Source organism: Xiphophorus hellerii, chromosome 9, assembly GCF_003331165.1.
Source record: "Xiphophorus hellerii strain 12219 chromosome 9, Xiphophorus_hellerii-4.1, whole genome shotgun sequence".
Taxonomy (NCBI): Eukaryota; Metazoa; Chordata; class Actinopteri; order Cyprinodontiformes; family Poeciliidae; genus Xiphophorus; species Xiphophorus hellerii.
Genome location: NC_045680.1, coordinates 8,026,989 through 8,054,630, shown reverse-complemented (window position 1 = coordinate 8,054,630; position 27,642 = coordinate 8,026,989). Strand labels below are relative to the sequence as shown.

The following is a 27,642-nucleotide window of genomic DNA, read 5'->3' as shown; positions in this document are numbered from 1 at the left end:
TTATTGTAACTGGTAAACCACTTTTGACCAGTGTTTTATTTGATGAATTCCAGTTAGATAGAATTTATGCATGTAATGTTTAAAGTACTTAGGGGGACTACACTGGCTTCAGTAGAATTTGTCACTTGACTTAACGAGATGAGCAACAACCCCAGCAAAGAGACCAAGCCTGACTGTCAGTGTTGTTGCGTATGTCAAATCTGGACAGCATGGCCTAAAAAAAGTGATATATTTCAACACATTTAATAAATATGCCAGATGACTGGCCAACATAGAATATCTGTACATCCACTCTCTGTACCCACTTTATATATTTCAGTTCCAGGGATGGCTGGAGTTCATATCCAGTGTGAGAATCGGTGTTTGTCCAGAACAGGTCACAGATCTATTACAGGGCAAGATGCACGACAAAAAACCATGCATACACTCAGACCAAAGGAACATTTTCTCAGCATCTCAGATTACCTTAGCATGCATGTTTTAGTTAGTAACTGGAGAGAACCCAGGCATGCACATGCAGAACATGTAACAGATGCTCACACAGCTTTGTTACTGTTACTGTACATCTGCATAACCGTAACAGACAAATAAAATCTATATAGTCGTGCATTATTTGCTTGCATTGAGGCTGGTAAAAAGATTGTGCATTTGTGTGACAGCTGTTTCTCTGCAAATGTTACTTTTAAAGATGTCTCATATTCTATCTTGAACAAGTTCCTCAAATTCTAGTCCTGCCCTGCAACTTTTACAGCTGTCTCTGGTGAATTCTTAGAGTCATACTAATGACCTAAGATATTTGTTTCAGGTGTATAGAGACATAGACACAATTAAAAGTGGCAGGTCACCACTAAACTGGAGGACTGGAGTTTAACACCCCTCAATTTAGCAGCAATTTTGTCATGACCCAGCCGCCATGATTATGCTGTAAAATGGGGGAGCAAATTTAGAAATACACAGTCTTTCCCCATTATCACAGTACCTAATGCTCTTGTCATACAGTCAAATAAGAAAACCAGAACAACTATTGCCAACGCTAAGGTAAAAACAGCTCTTCTCCAGTTTTTAAGATTATGAAAATTGGGGGAAAAGTAGTTAAAAAAATACAATTTCACAACTCACAAAAATAAAGAGCAACCACTTTTGACCAGTGTCAAATTTTGCACCAAAACAACTATAGTTAAGTCAGGTTGTTTTTTTGCTAATCAGTGAGGGAATTGTTTAGTTTGCTGCCAACAAGAGGAAGCTGCATTTTGAGGCTTCCTCAAAATGCAACTTTTTGAGGCTTCCTCTAAATGCAGCTTTTTGAGTTCTTATTCAGTGCTAAACAAGATGGTAAAATGGTAAAAAACTGAAATCAGCTCTATTAGCCAAATGATGGTCACACTTCCGGAATAATAGAAACACACAAAAACCTACCATGTTCTAAAAATCATGTAATTTGAGGCTAAAAAAAAACCTTAATGATGTATTTCATATGTTAGCACAATAAGGAGCTTAGCCCTTCTTTCTGGCATCACCAAGCTGACTTTCACAACTGCTTCACCTGTACTTCACCTCTCTCCTTAATTACTTTAATTACACCCCTGTTGGCTTTGTGCATTTGTGTGTATCTATATATTTTTTTCCTCTCCCTGGGCCTGGCAGGGTGTGAGCACCTCAGGTAAGAATAGGTGAACCAAAATAGCAACAAGCAGCTGCCAAGAGACTTCAGGATATGATGCTCTGTTTCAATAGACTTTATTTATTAATCGCTGACACAAAGGCTCCAAGAGATTCGGGCTTACCAAACCACACATGTGCAAGCTTCAGGTGTCACGGCGCGTTATTTTGTTCTGTTTACGTCTGGATCAGGTGTCAACCCAAAATTACTGATGTAGATTTCTGGTTGGAAAGCTTGGAAACAGCTTTATGGAAACTTTTTCTCCTCAGGTGTGATTATATGAAAGGGGGGATATGCTCCCTCCCCTTCCCCCAAATTCATCTTCTGAAATATAAAGGTATGATTCTGCAGGAACACAGCAGAACAGAAAGTGAACATTTAGACAGCCTGCATTTTGGGATAATTACAGTAATCACCGTTTGAAGAATAAACTAGATGGAATGCTTGCATCTTCCATTTTTCAGTAGAACATTTTCTCACAGTTCCAAACACCCACACCTGATCAGACAAACAGCTGCTGCCAGAAACACTCCCCCACAAACAAACTCCAGCACCATGGCTGCAGGAATGAGTGGAATTAAGATGGAATGCTTGAACTTAAGGTTGTCTGTGGCGCAGACAGGCGGTTGTACCTACCTGTGTGCCCCACTGGAGCATGTCGGATCATCAGAGGCCTCCGTCAGAGACCAAATCTGCTGCAGAGGAATCTTGGGAATCTCAGCTACGCAGAGCCTCTTTTGGCCCTGCTCACACAAACATATACACACACACACACACACACACACAAACAGCCCACGCTTTGTTTATACAAAGACATGGGGGCTGGACACCCTTCACTCACAGAGAAGAAAGAAAACAAAGATGAGATACAGGTAAGAAGTCATCCAGAGACATGCAGACAAGGGTTAGCGTGTGAGCGCAGACCGCTGCAGAGAGGTGGGGCTATTTTTGGAGCAGAGGATTCACCCAATGAATTTACATAACTGGAATTCCACACATGACAACAATTAAAAGAAATTTCTCCAGCTGCTCAAAACAGAAACATCTAAAAGTGAACTAAACTAACAAAGTTCCAATTTTAGGAGACAGATATTAACAGGTTGTGTAAGAATTATGTCTTTTTAAGTTTCAATTCAAAGTGCTGGTAAAAAGTTTACATACAGTTCTCATGGAAAAGAGTGCTGTGATAATTTTTGACTTTTAATAATACCTTTGACTAACTTTGATTTCATTTGGTGTGATCATGCAGTAAACACCATCAATTGCTAAAAAGAAAAAAAATCCTATTCACAAATTTGCATTGATCATGGACTATCTCTCAAAACATGTAAACGCATGCACCTACATTAATAGATTCCATCCATAAATTTACTTTGTTGTGTTTGGGATCATTTTGAGAAAAAAACCCAGCAAACACTGAGGTTCATGCCAATTTTGCTGTTGTTGCAGAAGCTGAATGGGAAGAAAGGTTTAACATAAATTTGAGTCTGAATGTGTGAATTGAAGATAATTTCCAATAAATTCAAGCTTGGTCAGTCAAATCTTGTTTTTGATTATCATTTATAATCGTCTGCTGGTTGGTGCATTAGATAAAGTTCAGGCACTCAATGAATTTACAGTTATGTAAATTCATGGAGTACTTCATATCAACAAAAACTAAAGTTGAAACTTAATTTTTGCTTCTTAAAAAATGTGAAGGATTTAAATCTATCCTAACCCAAAAAAATGATAGGAATGATAATGTGACAGTGCACTGATACCTGCTGGGAAGTCGTTTTTCCACCTCTGATTTCAAACTGAGAACAGGTGTGCTCTCTTTCCAGCATATATGTGTGAGTGTGCAGTCATTCTGGCAGAGAAAGTGGAATTAAATCCACCTTCACTGCAATTTTGCAAAGAAATGTAAAAAAAACAACAACGCAGCAACACCCACCATCAGTGTGGCATCTTTCTCTGCATCTCCACAGCGTGGCGATAATGATGGTTTCCTCAGCTCTGAATTTAGCCTCGCAGCAGTCGCCATCATGAGTTTCTGCTACAATATTTGTTTTTTAACTCCCAGCTGCTCCAAGAAAAAAAAAAAAAGCAGAGATTTAACTTTGATATCTGACTGCCTTTGATTTCTTTTCCATTCATCATTCTGCAAAACAAGTTGTGATAAGGACACTCGAAAACATGCGAGGTTTTCTTTTGACTTTAACTGTTTTTTTTCACCCTTCCAAAAAATTGACCATTTGAATATAAAAAAACTGAATCAAACACAGAAAGGGCTCTAAACTAAGAAATTAATTACTGCTGTGTGTACTCATAAAGAATTTGGTAAAGAGCCAACTTTAAATTGGACTGCTACAAACTGTCAACAATCTGTGAATCTGTGGATTTATTACTATTCTCTTCATACAAATAAATGAAAAATCACAAAACAGTTTAACAATCTGATTTTAAAAGCATCACAGTATCATACCAGAGTATCGGACTCTAATTTAGTATTTCTTTTGCCGCCTCTAATATGTTCTCTACAGCGCTGCCCTATGTTTGGGTCTTTTATGTAAAACAATTAAAAGGCAACAACCATAAAGTAAAGAAAACAATTGCATTGCACCATATTTGAGCTGAACAGCTACAAAGTGACCTGAGAACATTGAATGCACAGAAACAAAGGCTCCTTCAGGCTCTTTTAACATAATTGGAAAAAAACAGGGACTTCAAGTTTGCATTCTTAACTTACACTCCCTTCTGAAAATCTGCTTTTCAGAAGGGAGAACCAGAAGGGACCATTATCAAACAGTTCAGAGTACTGTCTGTAATCAGGTCTTTCATTAGTGCTAGAGTGCTACATTTAAACAGAACGCTTTAACCTGTCTGCTCTTATTAAGGCTTCAGATGCTTTACTGTGACCATGACTTATCTGGCTTTTACTCAAGCAGATATTCAAGGTTTTTTTTTTGTTTTTGTTTTCTTTTGTTTTCATTTGCAATAGGTAGGTGGAAATGCAGGACAGTAAAGGAGTGGACAAAGTTAAAGCTTATGTTAGTGTTCAGGGCCCCCTATAAAAAAAACTGAGGGAGAAGGAGCGGCCGAGACGGCAGTTTAACTACCCTGAAGCTCATAACTCATGTTAGCTCTCCTTTGTCTGCTTCGTCGTCTGACGGAGGTGATGAAAGGGGAGCTTGAAAGTCATTTTGTGCCACTAAGGTTTGGTTTACAGGCATCAGCATTGTGAAGTTACGTAATATCGACTCCAGATATGGTCTCTTGTAAATTTCAGTGGGCGAAAGTAAAATATGGCTACACAATGTCTTTTTGTCAATATGTAGAAGGGGTGAAATTTGCATGCTTCAAGGGAACACAATACATTTTTCAAATTTTTATTCTTAATTTTGGTAATTGTTTTTGAATGATTTAATAAATAGTTTTTGACAGCTCAAAGGAACATGGAAATGCATTTTGTGCATCAGATTTGCTCTCATGCTCTCATCCGTACAGGGCAGTGTACTCTATATTTCAGATGTGTCTCTGTTCCAGAACTCCTGTTTCAAGTGATTGCTTGACCTCGAGTGCTGCAAAACCTTGTTAATCACCCAGTTATTAAACTCAAGTGCGTGACTCAAGAGAAACACTTAAAACATGCATTGCAGTGGTCCCTGAGGATTGGAATTAAGAAATATTGACATTGGTGACGTTAAAGACATTAGGTGTTGGTATCACTAGGGGGTAGGATGATAGAAATGTTCAAACCAGAATACCCGAAGAAAAGTATGCTGGAGACAAATATGCAAAGTCAAACAGAAAGGCTTTAGCTCATGTTTGGCCCAGCACCTCTCTGCAGACCTGCCCTTGTGAACACTTCAGTATTCCCTCTGTGTTTTTCACTGAAGAGTTTTTTTTAGATTCTCTGTACTACAGCGATAGGAATGAGTTGACCTCAATGGTTAATATGGATTACGTCACAGAATTTTTGTGGACTCAATGAAATAAGACTGACTCTTATCAAAAGGAAAACTTGATGAAAGTCTAAACCTTGAATTACTGTAATGAAACAAGGTGTGACTGATATGAGAATTCAAAATATTGCCCATAAAGTAATAAAGTAATTTATCTTCACCAAAAGTGCAACAACTTCTTCCCAGTTCAGATCAAATCATTGTACATTTCGAATACAATTAAACTACTACAAAAGTCTTATGAAATGTTGTTTAACCAATCGTAGTTATAGTCAAAAGAAAGAACATCCGCTTTCATTTCTTTACGTCCGAGATTTGATTTAAAAAAATAATGTGGTCTTTGCTACCTTCTGAATTTATTGAAATATTGAAATAAAACTTACAAAACTGTGCAACAGATTCCACAAATTCATTCTAGAGTAATCTAGAATATTCAAAAGGAAGAAGTTGTGCGTGAAACAGAAAACGTAAATTTATGTGGGAACATAACTGCTGATCAAATGTACTTGATTAATTAGTAATTCTTGCCAGGAGGAGTGTCAATACAATGGCAAGATGGAAATAAATAACCAATTGCCTTGCGGCTTGTAATTTCTCAACTTGAAATCCTTTACTTTGCAGTGCAAAAGATTATTCACATTAAAAACATTTAATGCAGCTAGGCGTTCCCAGGGACAGACATCCCAACTCATTCACCCCAAGTACAAACTACACACTGCTCAAAGAAATCGCAAAGACCCACAACCTCTATCTCAGATTGTACCAGCCATAGCATCTTAAATGTTAAAATTTTTGACAGGATAGTTAGAAAAAGAATGAATGAGCATGGCCTATTTGGAAGGATAGAAGTCTCTTATTGAAAAGAAAAAAAAACATGACAGCTCAACTTTAGTTTGCAAAAATGCCTCTTTATGGACCACAAGACCTCTGGAGCAATGTTCCCAGAACAGTTGAGATGTAGAGATGTTGAGCCGTAATGCAAAGTGCTATCTTTGGAGAAAATTTAACACAGCATATCAGCACAAATGACTCATTCCAATTCTTGAGCTTGGTGGTGGAAGAGTAATGGTGTGGGCTTGTTTTGCAGCTTCATTACACGGCTTCCCTGCAGCCATTGAATGCACAATGAAAAAAACTTTCTGTTTAATAAAGTTTTCTGTATGTAAGGTAACCTGTCTGAAGCTAATTGTACCATGCAAGACGTGCTAAACCCAATGAGTGGACTCAGTGTCTTCCTTTAAAAACCATCTAAAAATTCTTTGTTTTAAAATCTGCTTATGTTTAATGGAACTTGTGTTTTTTCACTCTGTTTGAAAGACACTTTGTGATTTTTGAAAGGTGCTACAAAAAAAGCTTTACACTCAATATAAGGTAGAGAAGGACCAAGTTTCACCACAGCAATGAGAGAGGCTAATCAAACTGAGAAGAGGTTCATGTCTGCCTTCATTCATCGCTGCAGTTCAGAATAAACTGCCGGCTGTCATTTTGTGAAGATGCTGCTTTGGAGGCGGGTCTACTTGGTCCTTTCCTTTGAACTTATACTGACCTTTCAGGCAATTTTCTAAAGCATTTGTTTTCCTCATTCTCTACGCCTTGTTAGCTAACCTGTGAATTTACATAGTCATTGTGTGTTAGGTGGATCTTATCCAAATATTTTTTCTTTAATATTTGTGCTGTGCTTCCCTTTCTTCCTTGTTCTAGTGAAGAATGACAAGAGTTCAAGTAACAAGAAAAGCATGCTTGTCTGTCTATAAAAAATCTGTCTGTCTGGTGGTTTTCTGCAGATTAGTCAGGGTTCTTCAAAACAAACAAACAAACAAACAGATAGATAGATAGATAGATAGATAGATAGATAGATAGATAGATAGATAGATAGATAGATAGATAGATAGATAGATAGATAGATAGATAGATAGATAGATAGATAGATAGATAGATAGATAGATAGATAGATAGATAGATATGCTTTTGACTGTAATTGTTTACCTTCCTTGTCTCACCTCTTTTATCCACCCTTTTTTATGTTTCTCCCCCTCCCTCATGTTGCATGCCAGCCTCCAATTACGCACATACATCTACATACATAACTCAGCCGCTTCAATGGTTTTGACGCGCAAACTCCGCCCGTGGGCTGTCCCTTGCGGAGGCATTATATTAAAGCAAGACTAGCGTGTCTCGGGAGACATATCTGTGTTCTGCAGCTCCACACCGAGGTTCAGGGTGCCTGCAGCTCCACCTGCTTTGCTGATTAGCTGAAGCACAAACTCTGATTTTTCTCCTTTTTTGATTCAGGGAAATGAAACTTGAAGTTTTCTCCGCGCACCACTTTGCCCAGAAGCCACTGGAGCTCTGCATGGAGCCAGACGGGGGGATTCCCTCTCCTCTGTCCGGGGATGAGCTCGGCTCAGACGGAGACTGCGTGGCCAACAGCCCGGCACCTGTCACTCAAGGCAGCGAGAGCGGCAAAGGGAAGCCGTACACCCGCAGACCAAAGCCTCCCTACTCCTACATTGCCCTCATCGCAATGGCCATCCGGGAGTCCAGCAGCGGCCGTCTGACTTTGGCAGAGATCAACGACTACCTGATGAAGAAGTTCCCGTTTTTCCGAGGCAGTTACACCGGCTGGAGGAACTCCGTGCGTCACAACTTGTCACTCAACGACTGCTTCCTTAAAGTGCTCCGGGACCCGTCCAGGCCCTGGGGGAAGGACAACTACTGGATGCTGAACCCGCACAGCGAGTACACCTTCGCTGATGGGGTCTTCCGGCGCAGAAGGAAGCGCATCGCCAAGAGGGGCCCCAAAGAGCAGGAGAGCCCGGACATGCTGAGTGAAGACACCCGGTTCCCGGCCGCAGAGGAGAGAGTGGGGGCCAAGTTCACCAGCTCCTTCGCCATTGACAGCATCCTCAGCACGCCGTTCAAAAGGAGAGAGGAGCGCCACCCTGACACACAGAAGCCCACCCCACAGATGTACTGGCCCTCAGGAGCCCACACGTTGCCATACGCTCTGAACTATCCGGTACATCATCCATATCTGTCTGAGGCGGCGTACAGCAGCACAGAGCCCGGCAGGGATCCCTACCGGCATGCGACGGCAGTGGGCAGGGTCGCACCTGAAGCTGCCTTCAAGGTGCCCAGCAGAGCCCGAGGCTTCCACATAGACTCCCTGCTGTCATAAAAAAATAAAAAAATACAAAAAACAAACTGCATCTAGATGGATGTTCTCTACATCCAGCGCTTCACTTATTTAACTGTGCGGGACTCATAGTGACCAAACTACTGTAGTGTCGAAAGCAAACGCTTGTGTTGTCAAAACAGATTTAACTGTGTGGTGACAAACTAAAAATAGTGTCATCAGCTTGTTCCTTTCTGCGTGTGTGAATGTGTGTGTGAGTGCATGCGTGCGCGCGCGCCAGTTGTGTTTGTCTTTATGTATCCACGGTTCCTTGGTCATTTCTTTTGTTTCTTATAATATAAATCTGTCACTTTATTTATATTTTTGTTTTGTTTTGTATGAACTGCTGTAATGTATAATATGTATAATATATTAAATATTGACGAAGCTGCATTGCATTTATGCGGCTCCACAAGAAAAGGCATGGAAACATGAAATGGTTTTCCTAAGACTGATTGACTGGAAGGTTGATTGATTGATTGATTGATAGATAGATGCATGCTTGATATTTTTGTGAATAAAAACGTGACAAAAATGGGATCATGCTGTTTGGTGACTTTTTCATTTAAAAAAAATCAAAGGGAATTGTGTTGGGGAATACTGAAATAGAAACAGGTGCACATGAGGTAGGGAGGAAAACACCTGCTGCAGAATCACATCATGTAGAGCTTTAATGATGCTGGAAATCCAGCATCATGTCATTGAGTACTTTTAAATGTTATGCACAATTTAGTGTTTTCTAAGAGAAAGGGCAAACTGGGAGAAAAACACATATAATCATGAGGACATTAAATATTGAATCAAAGAGTGAATATTACATAGAGACGGTTTAAATATCAGATTGCTCTGTTATTATATAAAGTCTGCACACCGCACATTGAGGACATAATGCATCAAAAATATCTCTGCGCTGTTTATCACAAAAAAATAAACGAGATGTTTGTTATTTTGCACAACGCATTTGAAACAAACAACATTTTTGGCTTTCAGAGCCACAACAAATTATCTGTCTCAGACAAAAAGTCTACAACCATAAAAGAAATAGCTTAAACATGACAGCATGAGGATCTTTTAATTAAATTATTACTGCTGTTGCTATTATTTTGTTATGATAGAACATCATTTAAGAGTTAATTATAATGTGATCAAATTATAGTTGATTTACCCCCCGCTCCCTAAAAAATGCTTCAGGCACTGTGGAATGTGTCTTACTCAGTAAAAGTGGATTTTTTTTTTTTCCAAATGGGGAAAAATGTCATATTTATTTGATTCTGCTCAGAAATGTAGAAATCAATCTACGTACACGTCCCCCCAGCTTGTTAAGAGTTTCTGTCCGGAGGGGCTTCAATTGCTCTCCACGGTCCTGAAACGGACTTCCGACTCCGCAGCCAACAGTGGGACATAAAAGCAAAACAAACAACATCTAAGCAGTGTGCTTCTTAGAAATAACTCAGGACTTAAAATAGAAAAAAACCTCTTGGCCACAGAATATGGGAATGAACAACTACTAATTTACGAATCGATTGCTCCTGATTGTCCCCATGCCGTCATCTGAAAAACAAGTAAGGCCAATTCATATTCACTTACATACAAAATCAAAACTGGCCAAATTAAGATGGAACCATTCAATGTTTGCAATCTTTGTTTTTTCTCCGAACAGTGGCGAGTCTGTTACGTTCTTGGTTTAATGTGATATGAATCAAAACAGAACTAAATCAAATTAAAATTACGCGCTGAGGACCTTTCATTTAATTATTTAAGACACAATTTTAAAAGAAATTAAAGCACTGGAATTTTAGCACCAAGAAAGAAAAAAATATTCAATGTGGTATTACTGAGTTAACCTCTACTAAATAAAATACTGAATAAATCAAAAACGGATTTTTGAAACATTTAAATGTTTTAAAACAAACTGGGCTAAATGATCCGGTTTGGGTTGTTTTCATGCTTTTGCTGTAAAGCATAAATGAGGACAGCAAACGTTAATATGATAAATTACACAATATATTTGATATTCACATGGGCGATTTAAATACTTAACTTTGGTCAACTATTGTGACGTAATATATGTTAAGATACCAACTGCGGATTTTATCCAACACAATATGAACCTTTTGAAGGAGCTGCGAACCGAATAGAGGAGCAGGAGGAGAAGAAGTGCTCCAGGTGACAGGTGAGACTCTTCTCTGTTTGCAGGGACAATGCTGCAACCTGGAGGTGAAACTCCGGAACAACACACCTGTCTTAGGTGCGGTCACGTGACTCGAGGCGTTCACAGCATCTCGCATTATTGTAATTTTTTTTTTCTGCACAGTTAATGCGCATGCTTCAAATTTTGCATCGCTGCTACGCCTCCGAGTGGACTGAACACGAGGCCTAATAGGGCTGCAAATGAGAGGCACAGAGGATTGAAACTGAACTATAAGGCAGGCACAATGTTAGGAAGTCCAAACAGTCTGTCACTCCGGCCAGAGTGAACCGTGGCTGACCCCCCACAGTCCCGCAGAGGCAGCTCCAAAGCTCCCGGCACCGCCGCAGGAAGCACAAGCAGAGAGGCAGGACAAAAGCACTGTAGCCAAACAAATATTACACTACTGCCCACAAGGCAGTGCATGCTGTATTTTGGTTTTTATTATATTTTGTATAATAAGGAGATATTAAGGGAACTTTAGCACATGTAAATAAAAAATTGGACGTTGAAAATTTGTTTTTTATTATATTTTGTATAAACATAATAAGGAGATATTAAGGGAACTTTAGCACTTTAGCACGTGTAAAAAAAATTACATATATATATATATATATATATATATATATATATATATATATATATATATATATATATATATATATATATATATATATATATGATCCTGAGAATAACCCTAAAAACAAATAGAAGCTTTCATTCTGATGCTATTGTGTTCATTTGGGTCTCCGGCCTCGTTTCTAAATTTTATGACCAGAACGCTCTATCACCAAAAACCTCTGCAGAGCTGTGGCCGCTGATCGCTGGGATATTTCCGACAGACCAAATTAGAGCCGAGCTGAAGCTGCGGTCCGTAAAAAGCGGCCGGATCAGCGTCTTCAAAGCGGACCCCCAGAACAAAGATTGCCTCTGCAAACCGAGGCATCCTGATCTCAGCGGGGGTCATAAGTTTTTTTGATGTCACAGGAAATTTCTGGAGCCGTTACTAGTGCGTGTGTATGTGCGCGTGTGTCATTGTGAGAAACTGATTTTTATCCACACGCACAGCCTTTTGTTTTGTAAAGTGCAAAGGTTGATGCGGCGGCTGTGTTTGGAGCCATCTAAAAATTTAAAAGGGTACGTAAACGAACATGTGAGGGCAAGAAATGAATCTGAAATTACATATAGTTTATATGTAGAGTTTTGGTCATTTCTTCTTTGATAATAATAATAAATCCCACTTTGTCTATTTTATGAAAATGATGCACAGCTATTGAAGTTTCTGATGTTTCTGTGCTCATCACCGCTTCGTTGAAGAGCGGATGTTGATATTACCTTTATGGGATAGAGAACTCCATCATGTCGGACAAATCTGTGTATGATGTCTCCATAGGGGCGGAAACTGTCGACGCCCGCTCGCCTAATTTCGCTTTTCTCTCTCTAATGAACGCGGGGCCCCTGGGACAAGCTCCGGCCCTGGGGCGGTAAGCTGACACTGGCGCGCTGTGTGTGGTATCCAGGGCCGGGCTTGATGGAAAAAGCCTGCTTCCACTCATGTCAAAGTCATTTACTCAGAGCAGATCCCCCCACCCCCGACCCCTTGCTTACACGCACGGTAAAGACCACCACCTCCATCTCTCACACTCCTCGCCCCTCTGCTAGTCCGGCACCGGCACAGTTTGTTTTTGTTATCCTCTGGGCCATTTTGGGAGGAAATTATGAGCAAAATAATACAAATACCACAGAGCTAGGCATTCTTCATAAATGGGAACGAATTGCATGAAGAGCTGTATATTCTGGGCACATTGGCGGGTTTGCAGAGATATTGTGGTGGGAGTAATTTTTGTGGCTCAAATTGCGTCATTTAAAAAAGGAGGGATTTTTTTATTTTTATTTTTTTACCTTGTGCGGAAGGCGTGTGGCGCTGTTGATTGGGATGTCTGGGGGAGGTTTGATAGATCGCTTATTTGCGTGTAGTCCAGACTCGAGGAGAAGAGGTGGGAGGGAAGAAAGAAGACAAGGAGAGGAGAGAATGTGGGGCGCTAACGCAGCTCAAAACGGTCAGTGGACTCGGGCCAGTTCTGGTGTGGGTGTGGGAGGGGTTTGGAGAGGCTGTTTTCGTCACTGAGAGTGAAGCTGAGGAGAAAGGGTGGGGGGCTCCCACAGAGGGAAGAAAGATTTATGAAATGATAGGTGGTCGGTATTTGTTTGTCTCGACTCTTGCGTGCAATAAGACCCAGGGTTTTTTGGCGCTTCCTCCTTAAGGAGGTCGATGGCCACCCGGCGCGTCACACAGCGCCACTTAGCGCCGGTGTGACACCCAGCGGAGCCCTGGACACTCAGTCTCCAGTGGATACCGAGCTCCCCCCACTCTCCCTTCCTCTTCCTCTCTCTGTCAGTGCGTAGCCGCCGTGCGTTCTGCATGCGTCAAAGGAGCACCGTGCGTAACGGGAGAGTCGTGCGTAACTGGAGACAGATTTCTCTCCATTTTGCGCTCAGATTTTGGGGACCACTGGTGGTGCAGCGCTTACTGGCCGCTGGAGCTTTGCATATTTTTTGCTCCTGAGTCTCTTTCTCCCTCCCTCTCTCTTTTATCTACGCCAGCTGTACGTCAGTGCTGACATGACAACCGAGACCACTCAGCAGCAGCTGGACCCTCCGCCTCCTCTGAGATCCAGCCCGGCGTCCGGCGTCTTGCACCCCGCTATGCTGAGCTCACAGGCCGCCACGGAAAGCGCTTCTGCGGGCGCAAAGGGAAAGAAGAGCAGCTCGGGTCTGAGGCGACCAGAGAAGCCTCCGTACTCCTACATAGCTCTTATCGTCATGGCAATACAAAGCTCTCCGACCAAACGTCTGACCCTCAGTGAGATCTACCAGTTTCTGCAGGCTCGCTTCCCGTTCTTCAGAGGTTCATATCAAGGCTGGAAGAACTCAGTCCGACATAATTTGTCACTGAACGAGTGCTTCATCAAGCTGCCCAAAGGACTAGGCCGGCCCGGGAAAGGCCACTACTGGACCATCGATCCGGGCAGCGAGTTCATGTTCGAAGAGGGTTCGTTTCGGCGCAGACCAAGAGGCTTCAGGAGGAAATGCCAAGCCTTGAAGCCCATGTACCGGATGATGAACGGCATCGGCTTCGGCACCTCTATTCTCCCGCAGAGCTTCGACTTCCAGGCTCCATCCGCCACCCTTGCCTGTCACAGCAACAGCTACAACCTGGACATGATGAGCAATTCGATGGCCGGAGGATACGACGGCCTGAGTGGGGGCCACCATGTCCCCCACATGTCCCCAAGCCCCGGATCTACGTACATGGCGAGCTGCCCTGTCCCTCCGAGCGGGGAGTATGGGCCGGACAGCAGCAGCAGCCCAGTCCCGTCCTCTCCGGCTATGGCCAGTGCACTGGACGGCCATTCCCCGTACGCCTCAACGTCCGCGCATTGGGCTTCCTCCGGCGGCTCCCCCTACATCAAACAGCAGTCCCTGGCCTCCAGCAGCACGGCGTCGTCCGGTTTACACTCCGGCATGTCGCCCTATTCTCTGGAGCAGAGTTACCTCCACCAGAACGGCAGGGACAGCCACTCAGCTGACATATCAGGTACCAACACGAGCTCATGTCTCAAACTGATGAGCACTAAACCAGTCTGATATGAGGCAGTCAGGGTAGAAAACCAATTGACTATCTTTCTTTTAAACCTCTCATTTAAATATTATTTGCTGGAGAAACTGTATGATGTCCATGTATGATGGAAGATGTCCATTCCACTCCAAAACAAGATGACTGTTCAAATATAACGAACCACAATATTCCACATTTAGGTGTGTATTATAAAAGATGTTTATCTTAAAAAAGGGATTTTGTCTATGTAAGATAATATATTTGTAATTCAGAGTAATTAAATTTAGTTTTCCCATATTAGTGTTAATTTTAATTGGTTTTAGGATCTGATTTTGAGTTTGAAGCAAAATAGTAATATTAGCGTTAAAGTTTTTATTAGGTGGTTAAAAGTTGATTAAATTACACCCCCCAAAAATGTCCATGAGCATGCAGAGGTCTTATAATAAAATAGAAGAAAGTTTTAAAATAATAATTAGGTTTTTTAATTTAGAAAAAATAACCTTCAGTATTAGCGTTTGCGTCATGTACATTTTGTATGATTACTGGACAGCCGTCCATTTCCTTGTAATTATTAAAATACATAAAACACTTTTGCGTCTCTAGCTCACCCTCGTTTACTTTAATTGAACTGAGTAAAACTTTACTGAAGTCTGGGGATTTCACGGGGGCGAGCCAACAGCGCCGGAGCCCAGAAAGGGTCCCAGAGGTTAACCAAACAAAGCCTGTGCCGGTCGGACCACACCGGCGCTGGATATAAACTGCAGCGCATCCGCGTTGTTCCACTTTGCGCAGAGACTGAGTGGAGGACGCGAGCTGCAGGGTTAACGGTGCTGTCAGTCACACAGGCTGCTGTGTTGTGTGTGGAGAAGGGCGCAGAGCAGCGAGCTGTGGCCCGCAGGAGAAAGCCTGCTGTCTGCCCCTGAAAAACGCTCACATCTGGAGTCCTCATGACCCCCGACGAAGTCTCCGCATTTTTTTTATTTTTATTTTTTTCTGTTTCTGGAAACGGAAGCTCACGTTCAAATTCCAAATTCACTTTCAGCAGATAAGGTTTAAAAAAGGAAATATGTTTTGGGAACGTTTTGGGAACTGGACACAAACATATATCACCCCAATCATATCTGAATCAAACGAATCAAAATAAACATAGTTAGTTGTGTTAATGAGCTGCCTTCGAAAATATAGTTTTTGCTTTTTTGAGAAAAAAAATCCATTTAATTTCGAACCTTTAATTTTGTTTTTTTAAAAGATATACATTTTCTAACTTTAAACTGAAATTAAGACAATATTTGGTGAGTTTATAGAGTATGTCTACTTTCTATTCAGCATAATTTATAAAAAAAAAAAAAGACATTAAGCCTAATTTGAAAGATACAATCAGAGTAGTAATAATAACAACAGTCATATTTTGGCACAGTATTTCTTGCTTCATAGTCATAATGCATGTATGATGTCCTATCCGTACTTATGATACACTTTTTTCAGTCATTCTTCCTACAATGAATATCAGGTTTTCAAAAAAATAAATAAATAAAAAATACAGATATGAAAATATTCCCTTACTGATTCAAAAATGTTAATTAATAGAACAAATCCTAAAAATACAAATACTTTTGCACGATAGGAAAACTTAATAAAACCAGATAAACAAAGGTATTACTGCGCTGTTAAAACAGAGTTTAAAAAAAAGAATTTTCCGATCTCTCTGTAACGTCATAAAATAAGATTAAAATTCTTAGTTGCATTATTATTATTATTATTATTAGTAGTAGTAGTAGTAGTAGTAGTAGTAGTAGTAGTTTCTGGATCCGGTGTTTTTGTTTATCGATTTTGTATTCATTTAGAATTTTAGAAAATTTTTCTGCGCGTTAGGAAAACAATCAAATAAACAAAAACAATAATTTCTAAAATGTTATTTATGCAAAGAACATTAAAGCTAATGTTTTTTGATGATGACGGCATATTTAAAACTCTGCACCCCGTGTCTCTCTCCACAGTGGGCATTCCGCGCTACCAGAGCCACTCCTCGGTGTGCGACAGGAAGGACTTTGTGTTGAACTTTAACGGCATCTCGTCCTTCCACCCCTCGGCCAGCGGATCCTACTATCACCACCACCACCACCACCCGCAGAGCGTGTGTCAGGACATCAAACCGTGCGTGATGTGAGCTCGGACTCCCCGCAGAGGGAGGGAGGGGCACCGACGGTCACAGTGAAACTGCAGCTCCGTCACATCTGAAGAAACAGAAGCAAAACAAGCGGACATGTCGATTTTGAAGGATTCGTGGACGCACCCGCGTCCACTTTCACATGTTTGTCTTTTGAGTGCAACTTAAATATGTCTATTTCTGTTGGACTTCAGGAGAAAATGCATTGAAGGAAACGAACGAAGAAACCCCAGAGGCATCTTTAGTAAAAACCACTTCGCCTTAATGAACCCTGACGAGCTTTCTTCCTCCAAAGAAGCCTCAGAAACACCGACTGTTAATGCGTTTGCCCTTGTAACACGCGCAAACTACTTATAACCCATGTAACTATGATTTTTTGTTGTTGTTTTTACATTATTTGTATAAGTACACACACAACGCTTTAGACTTCCATGAACTGCAACAAATCTTGCACTTATTGTATAACCATTGCCAACTTTTTTTTTTTTTTTTGACTTTGTAAAAGGTATCAATAAAGCTGATATATATTTTAGGATTTATGCCCCTATTATTGCAAACACAGGAGTGACAACAGAGATGAGCCTCCAAAGCAGAGCAGAAAGTGTAATTACATACTGGCAGCAGAGACTCGTTATTCTTCAAGACAGGGCGGATAATTAATGTGGGTCAATCGTGTTCAAACCACGCAAAGATTCGTTAAAAATAAATTATTTTCCGCCTAAACCCCGCGAAAATCGGGTTCAAAAGTGAAGGGTGAAAATACGTCTGAGATCTACTGAAATGTCTTGGAAAATACGTCGGAATTGATCAAATGAGCTAATCAACATCAATTATGTTCAACCTGGACTGGAAAGACATTCTTAAATTAATACAATTAAAAATAGATAAAATATCCCTTAGACATCCGGTGGTTTCAGAGTACGATCTAAGTTTTTTCTCCATCAAATAATGCTAAATTTAATTTATTTCATAACCATAATCTTTATGGCAATTTAAATATTATGCCTTTTGGTTTTGACCACGGGACAGGTTTATTTACATAGGACCATTCATACACAAAATAATTCAAAACGCTTTACTTGAAACTAAAGGGACACAGGTGAACAAACTTATATTAAAAACAAGAATTCCTCTAAAGTGATAATTCAACAATCAAACATCAACCAAATGGGAAGAAGAAATATAAAACAAGCAAATAGCTATGAGATTATGAAAATGAACTGAAAAAAAATAAAATAAAATAAAATAAATGATGACCTTTATGGGATTGTTGCAGGAAGCAGTCACGTTCAGCTCTGATTTTGGAGACACAACAAACGGTTGAGGTTTTCAATGAGTTTGTCTGAGAGCTGAGAAGCAGAAAAACTAAATGCTGGGTCTCCAACTATAGATCAGATTTTTATTGTTGTGTTTAACATGTGTTTTATTTGTTTCTTTGGTTTTCAGCAAATCCTGGTTGTCATTTTGTTTTCCTAAAAAGAGTAACATTTTTGGAATGTACCAACTACATTCTTCAGCTCCTTTTCTTTCTTCTTTTTTTTTTGCATATGATGCCCATTTCTTAAATATTAGCATTTTTTAAACAAGACAATGGTATTTTCTTTAGGACTATAATCTATTAGTATTTTTTAATATTTGCTTCTGTGATCACCAAGGAGTTGTTTCAATGTAAGGTGTAGGGCAAAGTTGAAATATTTCATATTTTAAGGCCTATGGACAGAATTTGTCCTTCTAAAATCTTCCTAAATTTTTCTTTTCTTTATTCCATCTTTCTATTGAGTTCCAGGATTTTCCTGAAAATACTAAGATTTCAGGAAATATTCATTGAGATATGTGGAGCGATTGAATCTGAGCACTACCTCTGAAATCCTCCCTTTGACTAATTATTTTTGTGTTTAATGCAAATGTCTTACTTTTTGTAAAGTTTTTTTATTTTAATTCAGAAGTAGGATGGTACTGTTTTTCTTCTCCAAACATAAAATAATTTTACCGAAATAATACTGAGATTTCAACTACTGTGATTTAAAAGACGTTTTAGCTGCAAACATTTTCAGCTATTTAATTTTTGAAGTATTGCAGTATTTCTAATTGCCAGTTGGTGCATAAGTAACAGTAATCACCAACCAAAAACAGACATCTTATGTAAAAAAATTTTTTGTAAAAACAGAGAAAATGAAGCAGTAATAAAAAAAAACAACAAAATATCAACATTAATGTATTTTGAGGTTGAGAATAAATAAATTTATATTGCTGAAATTTTTAAGTTTAAAACAGATTTGTTTTAGGTAACTATATAAGTGTAAAAATTATTTCTAAAGTAAGTTCACTTCATAAATACATTTTCCAGAGCAAAACAAGTACTGGAGTGAGTTTTTAACAGAAAACTGAATAAATACAAAAATGAACAAAAAAGTTTGCTCACGTGTAAGCTTTACTTTGCTACGTCTTTGTGTAAAGAAGAACTTTTGCACTTTTTGCTAAGTCGACCCTTTAAGCAAAAAGACTGATGCAATGAGTGAACCTCTGGAGGCCAAACCTCTTTCAAAATTAAAGTCTAAAAAGACTTTTTTTAAATCCAATTTAGGCATCATTGCGTGACTGTCAATGTCACCACCAGGCTGTTTTGCACAACTGACAATCTCCATGCTGACCATCCAGGGCTGTCAACATCCAGACGCCACATAAACAAATGAGCCATCCGAGTCTTTGGTAATGTAAGGACGTGGTATTTCCAGTGGGCAGTAAACAGATGAGACTGACACAGAGCTGCTTCGTCACACAAACAGAAAGCAGACGTGGCTTTTACTCTGGGTTTGCTGCATCACATCTCTAACACAGGTATGCAGATGGTTTACAGGCTGCAGGTCTAAATTCAGCCACTGGCGTCTTTAGCTTCTTGCTACATGTGAGAAAAAAAAAGATTTTGCACTTACCTCACTGTTTATCTGTCAAGTTAAACTTCTTCCAACCAGGAAAAAACATGTCTATAGCAATGTGTGGTAACACTAAGGATGAGTCAGTATAAGACGTTTGGAAAGAATAAACTATAAAATGTCATGAAAAGCTGCAGGTAAAATTATATTTGGAATGGGATGGGCCGGAATTATCAGGGTAAAAATCTATGCAAAATCCTGATCCTAATGACATTTCATAGTCATTTAGTGTAAGTTTCAAACACAGACTGGTGCAATTCAGGAATCTTTTATAAAAAAAATGTTGTGTTGACTTGGTAAAAATCAAATTTCAGCAGATTACATATCTAAGAGAACGGAAACCTGAATTATAATTATTATATTAAGTTTCTGTGGATTTTATCCAATAACTCTAAAGCACAGAGGTTACACACACTACTTCTGAAAATTATGGACTTCTGTGAAGACGACTCCCTTCAATAAACAAGATTACACTGCCATCTAGTGGCCAAAACCAACATCATATCAAGTTGTAAGAAACTCATACGGCTTAAAGCTTGTTGCATGTAGTGTAGATTGAAACAAATATTAGTTACTGTAAACATCTAAAAGCAAAGGGGAATAATTGAAATCATCATATCTCATCCATTTATTTGTAACTTACTATTTGACATGCTTCACTGACATAAATCAAGCCCTGATGCCTGGTTGGGTTAATGACAACTTCTTCCAGCAAGACAAGACCAAACAAAATTTAAAAAAGTTTGCATATGTATAAAAACATATTTATTCACAATATTGCAACTTAAAACCTCGAATTTGGGCACCACCTATGAAAATAAGAGCTACAATTTTGTTTAAAGTAAGCTATTAAATGTTTTTCCACCTATATACATTATGTGCACGATTCATGGGAAAAAGTAAGTAAATTTATTACAGTAAAACAAACTAACCACACCCCTTAACACTGACCTGACCATGGTTCCATCTGTTGCAAACCATGGTGGAACTTCTTCCAACCAGGAATATCTTCCTGGTTGGAAGCTTTTATTCTGCCACCATTTTTTCTGAGACCTTTTTGTCAGAGGTTTGATGGCTTTTTGTCAATGGTCTGACATCGGAGGCCATTTGTTCTAATGTGTGAGGAGGTTTTCCTGAGATCCGAAGATGTGTTAAAATGTACATTTTCTTTGATTCTGTTTCAGCATTCTAAAAGTTCATATGTGCCAAGCAGTCATATTGGATTTCCTGAACCTCAATTAAAGTTCAGCCGTCGAATAGTTCATTCAATTTTCAACTGAATAATTCTCCAATAACACAAGACGGATACTGATCATGAAAGCTGCCAGGAGACCACCAGCAAATCCTGTTTTCTCTATTTTTACTTGTACTAGGCGTGCCAAACTTGTTTTCAAGAGCTACTTTTCTGCCTGTTTCAGATGTTTCCTCCTCCAACACATCTGATTCAAATGTTATCACATTGTGCAGATACCTATAAATGCACTATTCATGTGATTTGGTTGCATTAAACCAGGGCAAACTCTAAAATGTGTAGGACAGACGCATTTGAGACCTGATATTGGCCACCAATGGTCTGGACTAAATAGTAAGACTGGTAGACAGAATTATTTACTTAAAAAATACATTGATGTCAATATAAACTTAGAAATAAATACAATGTGGTCTGATGAAACAAAACTTGAACCTTTAGGGAAAACTCCAAAAGGGATGTTTGGTACTAATATACAGTACAGACCAAAAGTTTGGACACACCTTCTAATTCAATGGGTTTTCTTTATTTTCATGACTATTTATAAGGCAAGAAATCCCACTTATTAACCTGACAGGGCACACCTATGAAGTGAAAACCATTTCAGGTGACTACCTCTTGAAGCTCATCAAGAAAATGCAGAGTGTGTGCAAAGCAGTAATCACAGCAGAAGGTTGCTACTTTGAAGAAACTAGAATATAAGGGGTATTTTCAGTTGTTTTACACTTTTTTGTTTAGTGCATATTTCCACATGTGTTATTCATAGTTTCGATGCCTTCAGTGTGAATCTACAATGTCAATAGTCATGAAAATAAAGGAAACTCGTTGAATTAAAAGGTGTGTCCAAACTTTTGGTCTGTACTGTAGCTTTTACTGGTAAAACGTCAAACTCAAAGTTAAAAATGGATTGTGCATTATGATTCTTTGACGTTGCTTTTTGTGTCAATGGAACAACACTTGTTGACAAGATGGAAACAAAATGTAAATAGTGCTACATACCATTAAACATTTTTTAATAGATTTTAAGTATTTTGTAGAAAGCTGAAAATGGCGACAAACTTTATTTTTCATTATCACAGTGATGCCACGCATACCTCAAAAGCAATAACAACAAAAAAGGATTTGATGATAGGATAAACTTTTGGTCTGGCCCAGCTGGAATCCAGAGCTAAATTTGAAAGAAAATATGCATAGTCACCAGCAGAGGGCTCTAGACACGCGGTCAAGTGATGATCTGAGGTATTTGGAGAACTAGTTGCCCTCTAAAGACTGAAGGCCGAAACTGAATCACGAGATGGTTCAGCAACGTATTAAGGGTGTGTATTTTTATGTAACCAGGTTAACCCTCCTGTTATGTTGCGGGTCAAATTGACCTGTTTTAAAGTTAATTTTTTTTTTTTTAATAGTTGGAAGTATTTTTTTGTATTAAACTTTTTCTATTTGACCCGGCAGTCAAGTTGAAGTGCAAAAAAGATTTAAAAATGTCCAATTCTATATGTTTCCTTGCAGCTATGAACCATATTACACCCTACACACACACACACACACACACCCACACATACATGTACACCCCCACACACACAAGTGCTGACAGTGAGGGTGGTAGATGTCTGAAAGCCAACTCTAGCTCTCTGCTGTCGACTAGACAAGAAGCTCAGAATCCACATAACGGAGAAATGAGGGAGACTCAGATTGCTTTGAAAGTTTGTTTGTCATAGAAACCTCACCCCTGCTGACTTCTCTGGAGCCGTCTTCGGGGCATGGGCTCCAAAGGTTGGGAATTAGCTCCATGTAGTGGTGAAAGCAAACCACTACATGTTGCTATTCAACCATGTTGAACTTACAATAAGAGATAAGTACTGTACCATACTCCATAGTGCATTATCATCCCTTACTTTAAAATGCTGTACAGTATAATACCACAACATATTGTAGTGCACCCTACAAAAACTTACTGTTATATGTGCCATATCGAACTGTCTACATTGTACTGCATGACAGTCATTTATATAAATGGTAGGTGAGAAAATAAACTCAAATGCAGAGCAGATGACTGCATCATACATATTTGTTTTGGAAAAACTTAGAAAAACCAAGGAATTAGCACAAATTAAACTGGAAGACAGTAGAGAGGAAACAAGCAGGCAGCCAGGGTTGCAGGAAAATTGGCACAGAAGAATCTGGCAAGGAAATAAAAAAGCTGACAGGCGTTTAACCTACAGGAGCGTTGATGAGTGGCCTGGTTAGACAACAGGCCTGTCTAATCAGACCTGCTGAAGCCAGGGAAGAACCTAAACAGGAAACTCAGGGAAGGGGACAAGGACACAAAGAACTGAACACAAAGGAAATAAACAGGGTAAAAGAAAACTGATACTAGAATCGAAAATCAAACCAAAACTTAAATGAGTGGTGTTTATTTCAGCTATTTCACAGGTAAGAGTTCACACTTGCTATTTTAGAGTGGGATGTCCAAACTTTTGTCTACAGGTAGCAAAAACATCTTTGATGATCACCTTGTTGTCACAGTCCAGGTAAATCACTTTCTTTTTTAGAGACAAAAACATTTCATCAGACGTCAACATGTGAACATTTCTGACAACTGTTGATGAAGCTAATTTCAAAATTCCCTGATGAATAGCTTCCATAACATGGAGAAGAAATGTTCATTTAACTCATATAACCATGTTTCAACCGCAAACCTAGCAAAACATGGCTGTCCACCTAAACTGACAGGCCAAGCAAGCAAAGCAATAATCAGACAAGTGGTCTTTATTCTTATGCTAACGTTGGAGGAGCTGCAGTGTCATTTCCTCAGTTAGTAATCTATTGGCAGGAAAACTACTACTCATGCACTCCATATATTGTGGTCTCATGGAGAACAGGGGAGATGAACTGATAATCATCCAAAAACTTAGGTAAAGAACATCTCTGCTAAAATTAAAAATCGTGATGCAGAATAATATATGTCGAAACAAAATTTGAGATTGTATTAAGCCATGATGAGAGAGACAAGTGCAGGTGAAATTCCATGTTTTACTATGTAAAAATCTGTTGACTCATGGAGTTTTCAATCTGCCATTACAAACTGATCAGAAGGAAACAATGAGGAAATATTTTTGTTGAAAACTAAAAATGAATTAGACTTTGGCTTAGTTCAAGAAAGCATTTGCAGAAATGCTACCAAGTCCCTGCCAAATAAGCCTTTTTTTTCTTTTTTTTAATAAAGTGCATTTAATGTGTGGCACAAAGTCCATCTTTGTAGATGTTACAGCTTTTTAATAATGTTTTTAATTCAATTCAGATTTTGGGGATCTTTATCAATAACTTTAAAATACATTTTTAGCTTTATCATAAAAGACGAAGATTAAGAGAGGAATAAATTCAAAACCGAAATAAGAATAAAATCGAGTTAATGCTTTTCGAAGAAATTCCACTAGAGGGCAGCATTTACCTATAACATTTTGGGCACCTTTACATTAGCAGTTATATCAAAACGCTTTACTTTGACAAAAATACTAAAACAAATAGGCCTGGCCGATCTGTTTATGTGATATGAATGCAAATCCGTATTTTTGTATTTTACCAATTATTACAAGTGTTTATTGAGTGTTAAGCAAACTAGGAATTAATTAAATTGTGTTCCAAGACTCCAAGACATTAGAAGGCAAACATATCCCTCGAACAGGTCACTAACTAAGTGATCCATCTGGGAACATTTGCGCCTGGTCCTTATTCCAAAGCAACATTTGTCATCCAGCTGTCTGCTCTCAGATATCCAGTTTGGGGTAAAAAGGGAAAAAGTGACATTCTGAGAGGCACTTAGTGGCCTTGAGAACAGCTTTACCTAGTCCGAGCCAGACCACCACACCGAAAAATAATGTGCACATGAATGATTGGCAGCTATTTATTTGAAAACCAATTTCTAAGCGCTTTCTGGGCACGAAGCTCTCAGAAAAGGGGGGATCTTGGGGGAAATTCTTCTGTCTTTAATTAGGCACTTAATATAAATACGGCGGGTGATGCTGAAGCCCCTGTAAGATGAAGTTCATAAGCAATTTCCTAGGAGCCACACGCTCTAAGAAAGAGCATCAGGGCTCTAATGCAATCAGCAATTCCCTCCTTAAAATTCACAAATAGCCATGCTTTCGGCAACATAAGTGCAAGTTCTATTATGCGGAGGAACATTAAACCAACGCAAAAAAGCTCAATCTGAAGCAGATGAGAAAGATTGTGTATCTGTTACGATACCACACCTGATAGAAAGTGCAATTGTTCCCCACTGGGGGCATCTTTAAGTAATTCTATCTTTATGCATTTATTTTATGTTTTCTTAGTATTCTTAGTTGTAGTAGTTGAAAAACACTCAGGATGTGTCTGTAACTGATGAAAAGCTATTGCAGCGTCATTATCATATAAATCGTAATCCAATTTATAAAATGCTTATATATCAAAAGTCACAGGAATACTACTACTACTACTATTATTATTATTATTATTATTATTATTATTATTATTATTATTATTATTATCTAGTAGTAGTAGTAGTAATAATAATAATAATAATAATAATAATAATAATAATAATAATAATAATAATAATAGTTTTTTTTTATTATCCATCGTGTATTTTTATAGTCTTACCACAAGGAGGCAGGAGTGTGCCGTTCTAAAGAGTGGTTATGGCTGTCTCAAGTAAAGTGCAGTTTTATAACTTATTTTTAATGTTCCAACAAGCTTATTTACTAAGCAGGTTGATTCGATGTAATTTGCGTTTTTAGCAAAGCATCGCCACATATTAAGACTATTTTTCTCTGAACCGTCATCTAAGGGAGGGATAATAATATCAGGAACAGATTGTTTTACCAGAGCTGTCACACCGAGTCACGCTGCGTGCGGAGCAGCTGATGAACGCTGCGGTCAGCAGGGGTCCCCGCTCTGTCTGGACCCGCTGCGGAGCGCTCACCGTGCGGGGGGACCTCACAGGTGACGGCGTTTGTTTCCACCTCCTCATCCGGCTGCTGCTGCTCCTCATGTGGCCCTGCAGACACATGCAAATCACAGAACAGACACCGACATTACAAAAACAAACAAACCAAAAATACTCAGGTTACTTAAGTTCTCAGAAAGAAAGAAAAAAGATATATATATATATATATATATATATATATATATATATATATATATATATATATATATATATATATATATATAAATACTTAACTTTTTCTTTTACTTTAAATTAAGAACTCATATTTCTCTAAATAAAAAACCTCACAATAAACTAAGACGCATTGAGTTTAGGAAAATAAATAAATAAATCTGCTGTCATGGCAGTTTATATTGTTTAGATTCAGATAATTAAGAGTTAACTTATATTTTCTAAAATGCGACTCAATCATTCATGTTTTTTTTTATCATTCAACTTTTTTAGTCAAAATATATTTTAAAGAATTAGAATATTTTTAAAGGGTGGGCAATAAAAAAATACTAATCATCTAAAGTCAACAAAATGATTTAAACCGTCACACTCAGTTAACTAATCGGGATTATAAAACTATTTAAAATATACGAAATTCTTATTTTTGTGGTCCCTAATAATAGTAAATAGATAAATAAATAGAGCTGCATTCTTCCACCTTCAAGCGCACGCGTAACTTTAAATGCACATTGGCCCATGTTTATGAGATAAAAAAATAACTATATTTGTTTTTGTTTTCTCTCACTGATTTATAACCATTATAAAAATGCGCAAAAGAAGAAAAAAAAAAGAAGAAGAAGCTGACAGGCGTCGTGCTGATTCTGAGCCATTAATCTAAAAAGCTACGTATAGATCACTGTTTAGGTTTTTGGCCTATCGCATACACACAGTAAGAACAAATTAGTCATTTTAATCATACAAATTTTGCTGTTGAGTAATATTTTATTTTATTATTTATTAATTGTATGTCTGAATTTTTATAGATCACATTCTTATGATAGACATGACAGATCTCTGCTTTTTATTTGATCTTATCTGCTTTCTCCGGGAGTAAATCTTATAGGTCCGGAGGCAGATCACGAAGAGGATCAGATCCTCTTCATGACCTGATCGCAGCTTTCCAATGAAAAACCTGTCAGTCTGTCTGTACCGGGACATTTGGAGCTCCTCGCCTCTCTCTCATCACACTGTGAATCTTTTGTCACCCGTCTCGACCAAATGATCTTCGTTTAACCCATAATTAGTTCCCACACACCACCCACCGGCACTGTGGGTGTGGAGGGCGGAGGCATCCTCACTTTTTCACTCTTTCATGTGCGTTTTGTTTATTCAGAGGCTGACCTGCAGCTGAGAGCTTCTCAGCCGGAGGACTCATTGGTCTGAGCTTATTTTGCATTCCTAATCTACAACGCATAAATTCTAATTAGATTTAATTAAAGGAGGTTATTCTACTATCGTTTACAGGGACAAGTGTGACGAAAAACTTTCCCCTTTAATTTTTACGCACAGATCTGACATCGGAATGATGGACAGAACAATTTGTTTAGAGGCGTCAAGTCACAACTAGCCTTTACTTGAACTCCGATTTCTTTTTTTTCTTCCTCCAAAATATATAAATATTAGCAACTTTATAGTTTTCATTCTAAGATAAATCCAGATTTAGGTCATTAAGTTAAATTTTCAGCACTCTGGGCACACTCTCAAAACATTTTAATAACTTCATTTCTGA

General features: G+C 38.8%; 2 protein-coding genes across 2 annotated transcripts; both read left to right on the top strand.

Annotated features, from left to right (window-relative positions):
* The first annotated feature begins 7,806 nt into the window (after positions 1-7,806).
* Positions 7,807-9,319, top strand: foxq1b (forkhead box Q1b). Its single transcript, XM_032573111.1, has one exon. It carries the CDS (start codon positions 7,901-7,903, stop codon positions 8,780-8,782), a length of 882 nt encoding a protein of 293 aa, XP_032429002.1. The 5' UTR covers positions 7,807-7,900; the 3' UTR covers positions 8,783-9,319.
* Positions 9,320-13,039: 3,720 nt separating this feature from the next.
* On the top strand, positions 13,040-17,288 carry foxf2b (forkhead box F2b). The gene is made up of 2 exons (XM_032571113.1): positions 13,040-14,565; positions 16,584-17,288. Exons 1-2 carry the CDS (start codon positions 13,590-13,592, stop codon positions 16,751-16,753), a joined length of 1,146 nt encoding a protein of 381 aa, XP_032427004.1. The 5' UTR covers positions 13,040-13,589; the 3' UTR covers positions 16,754-17,288.
* The last annotated feature ends 10,354 nt before the right edge of the window (positions 17,289-27,642 follow it).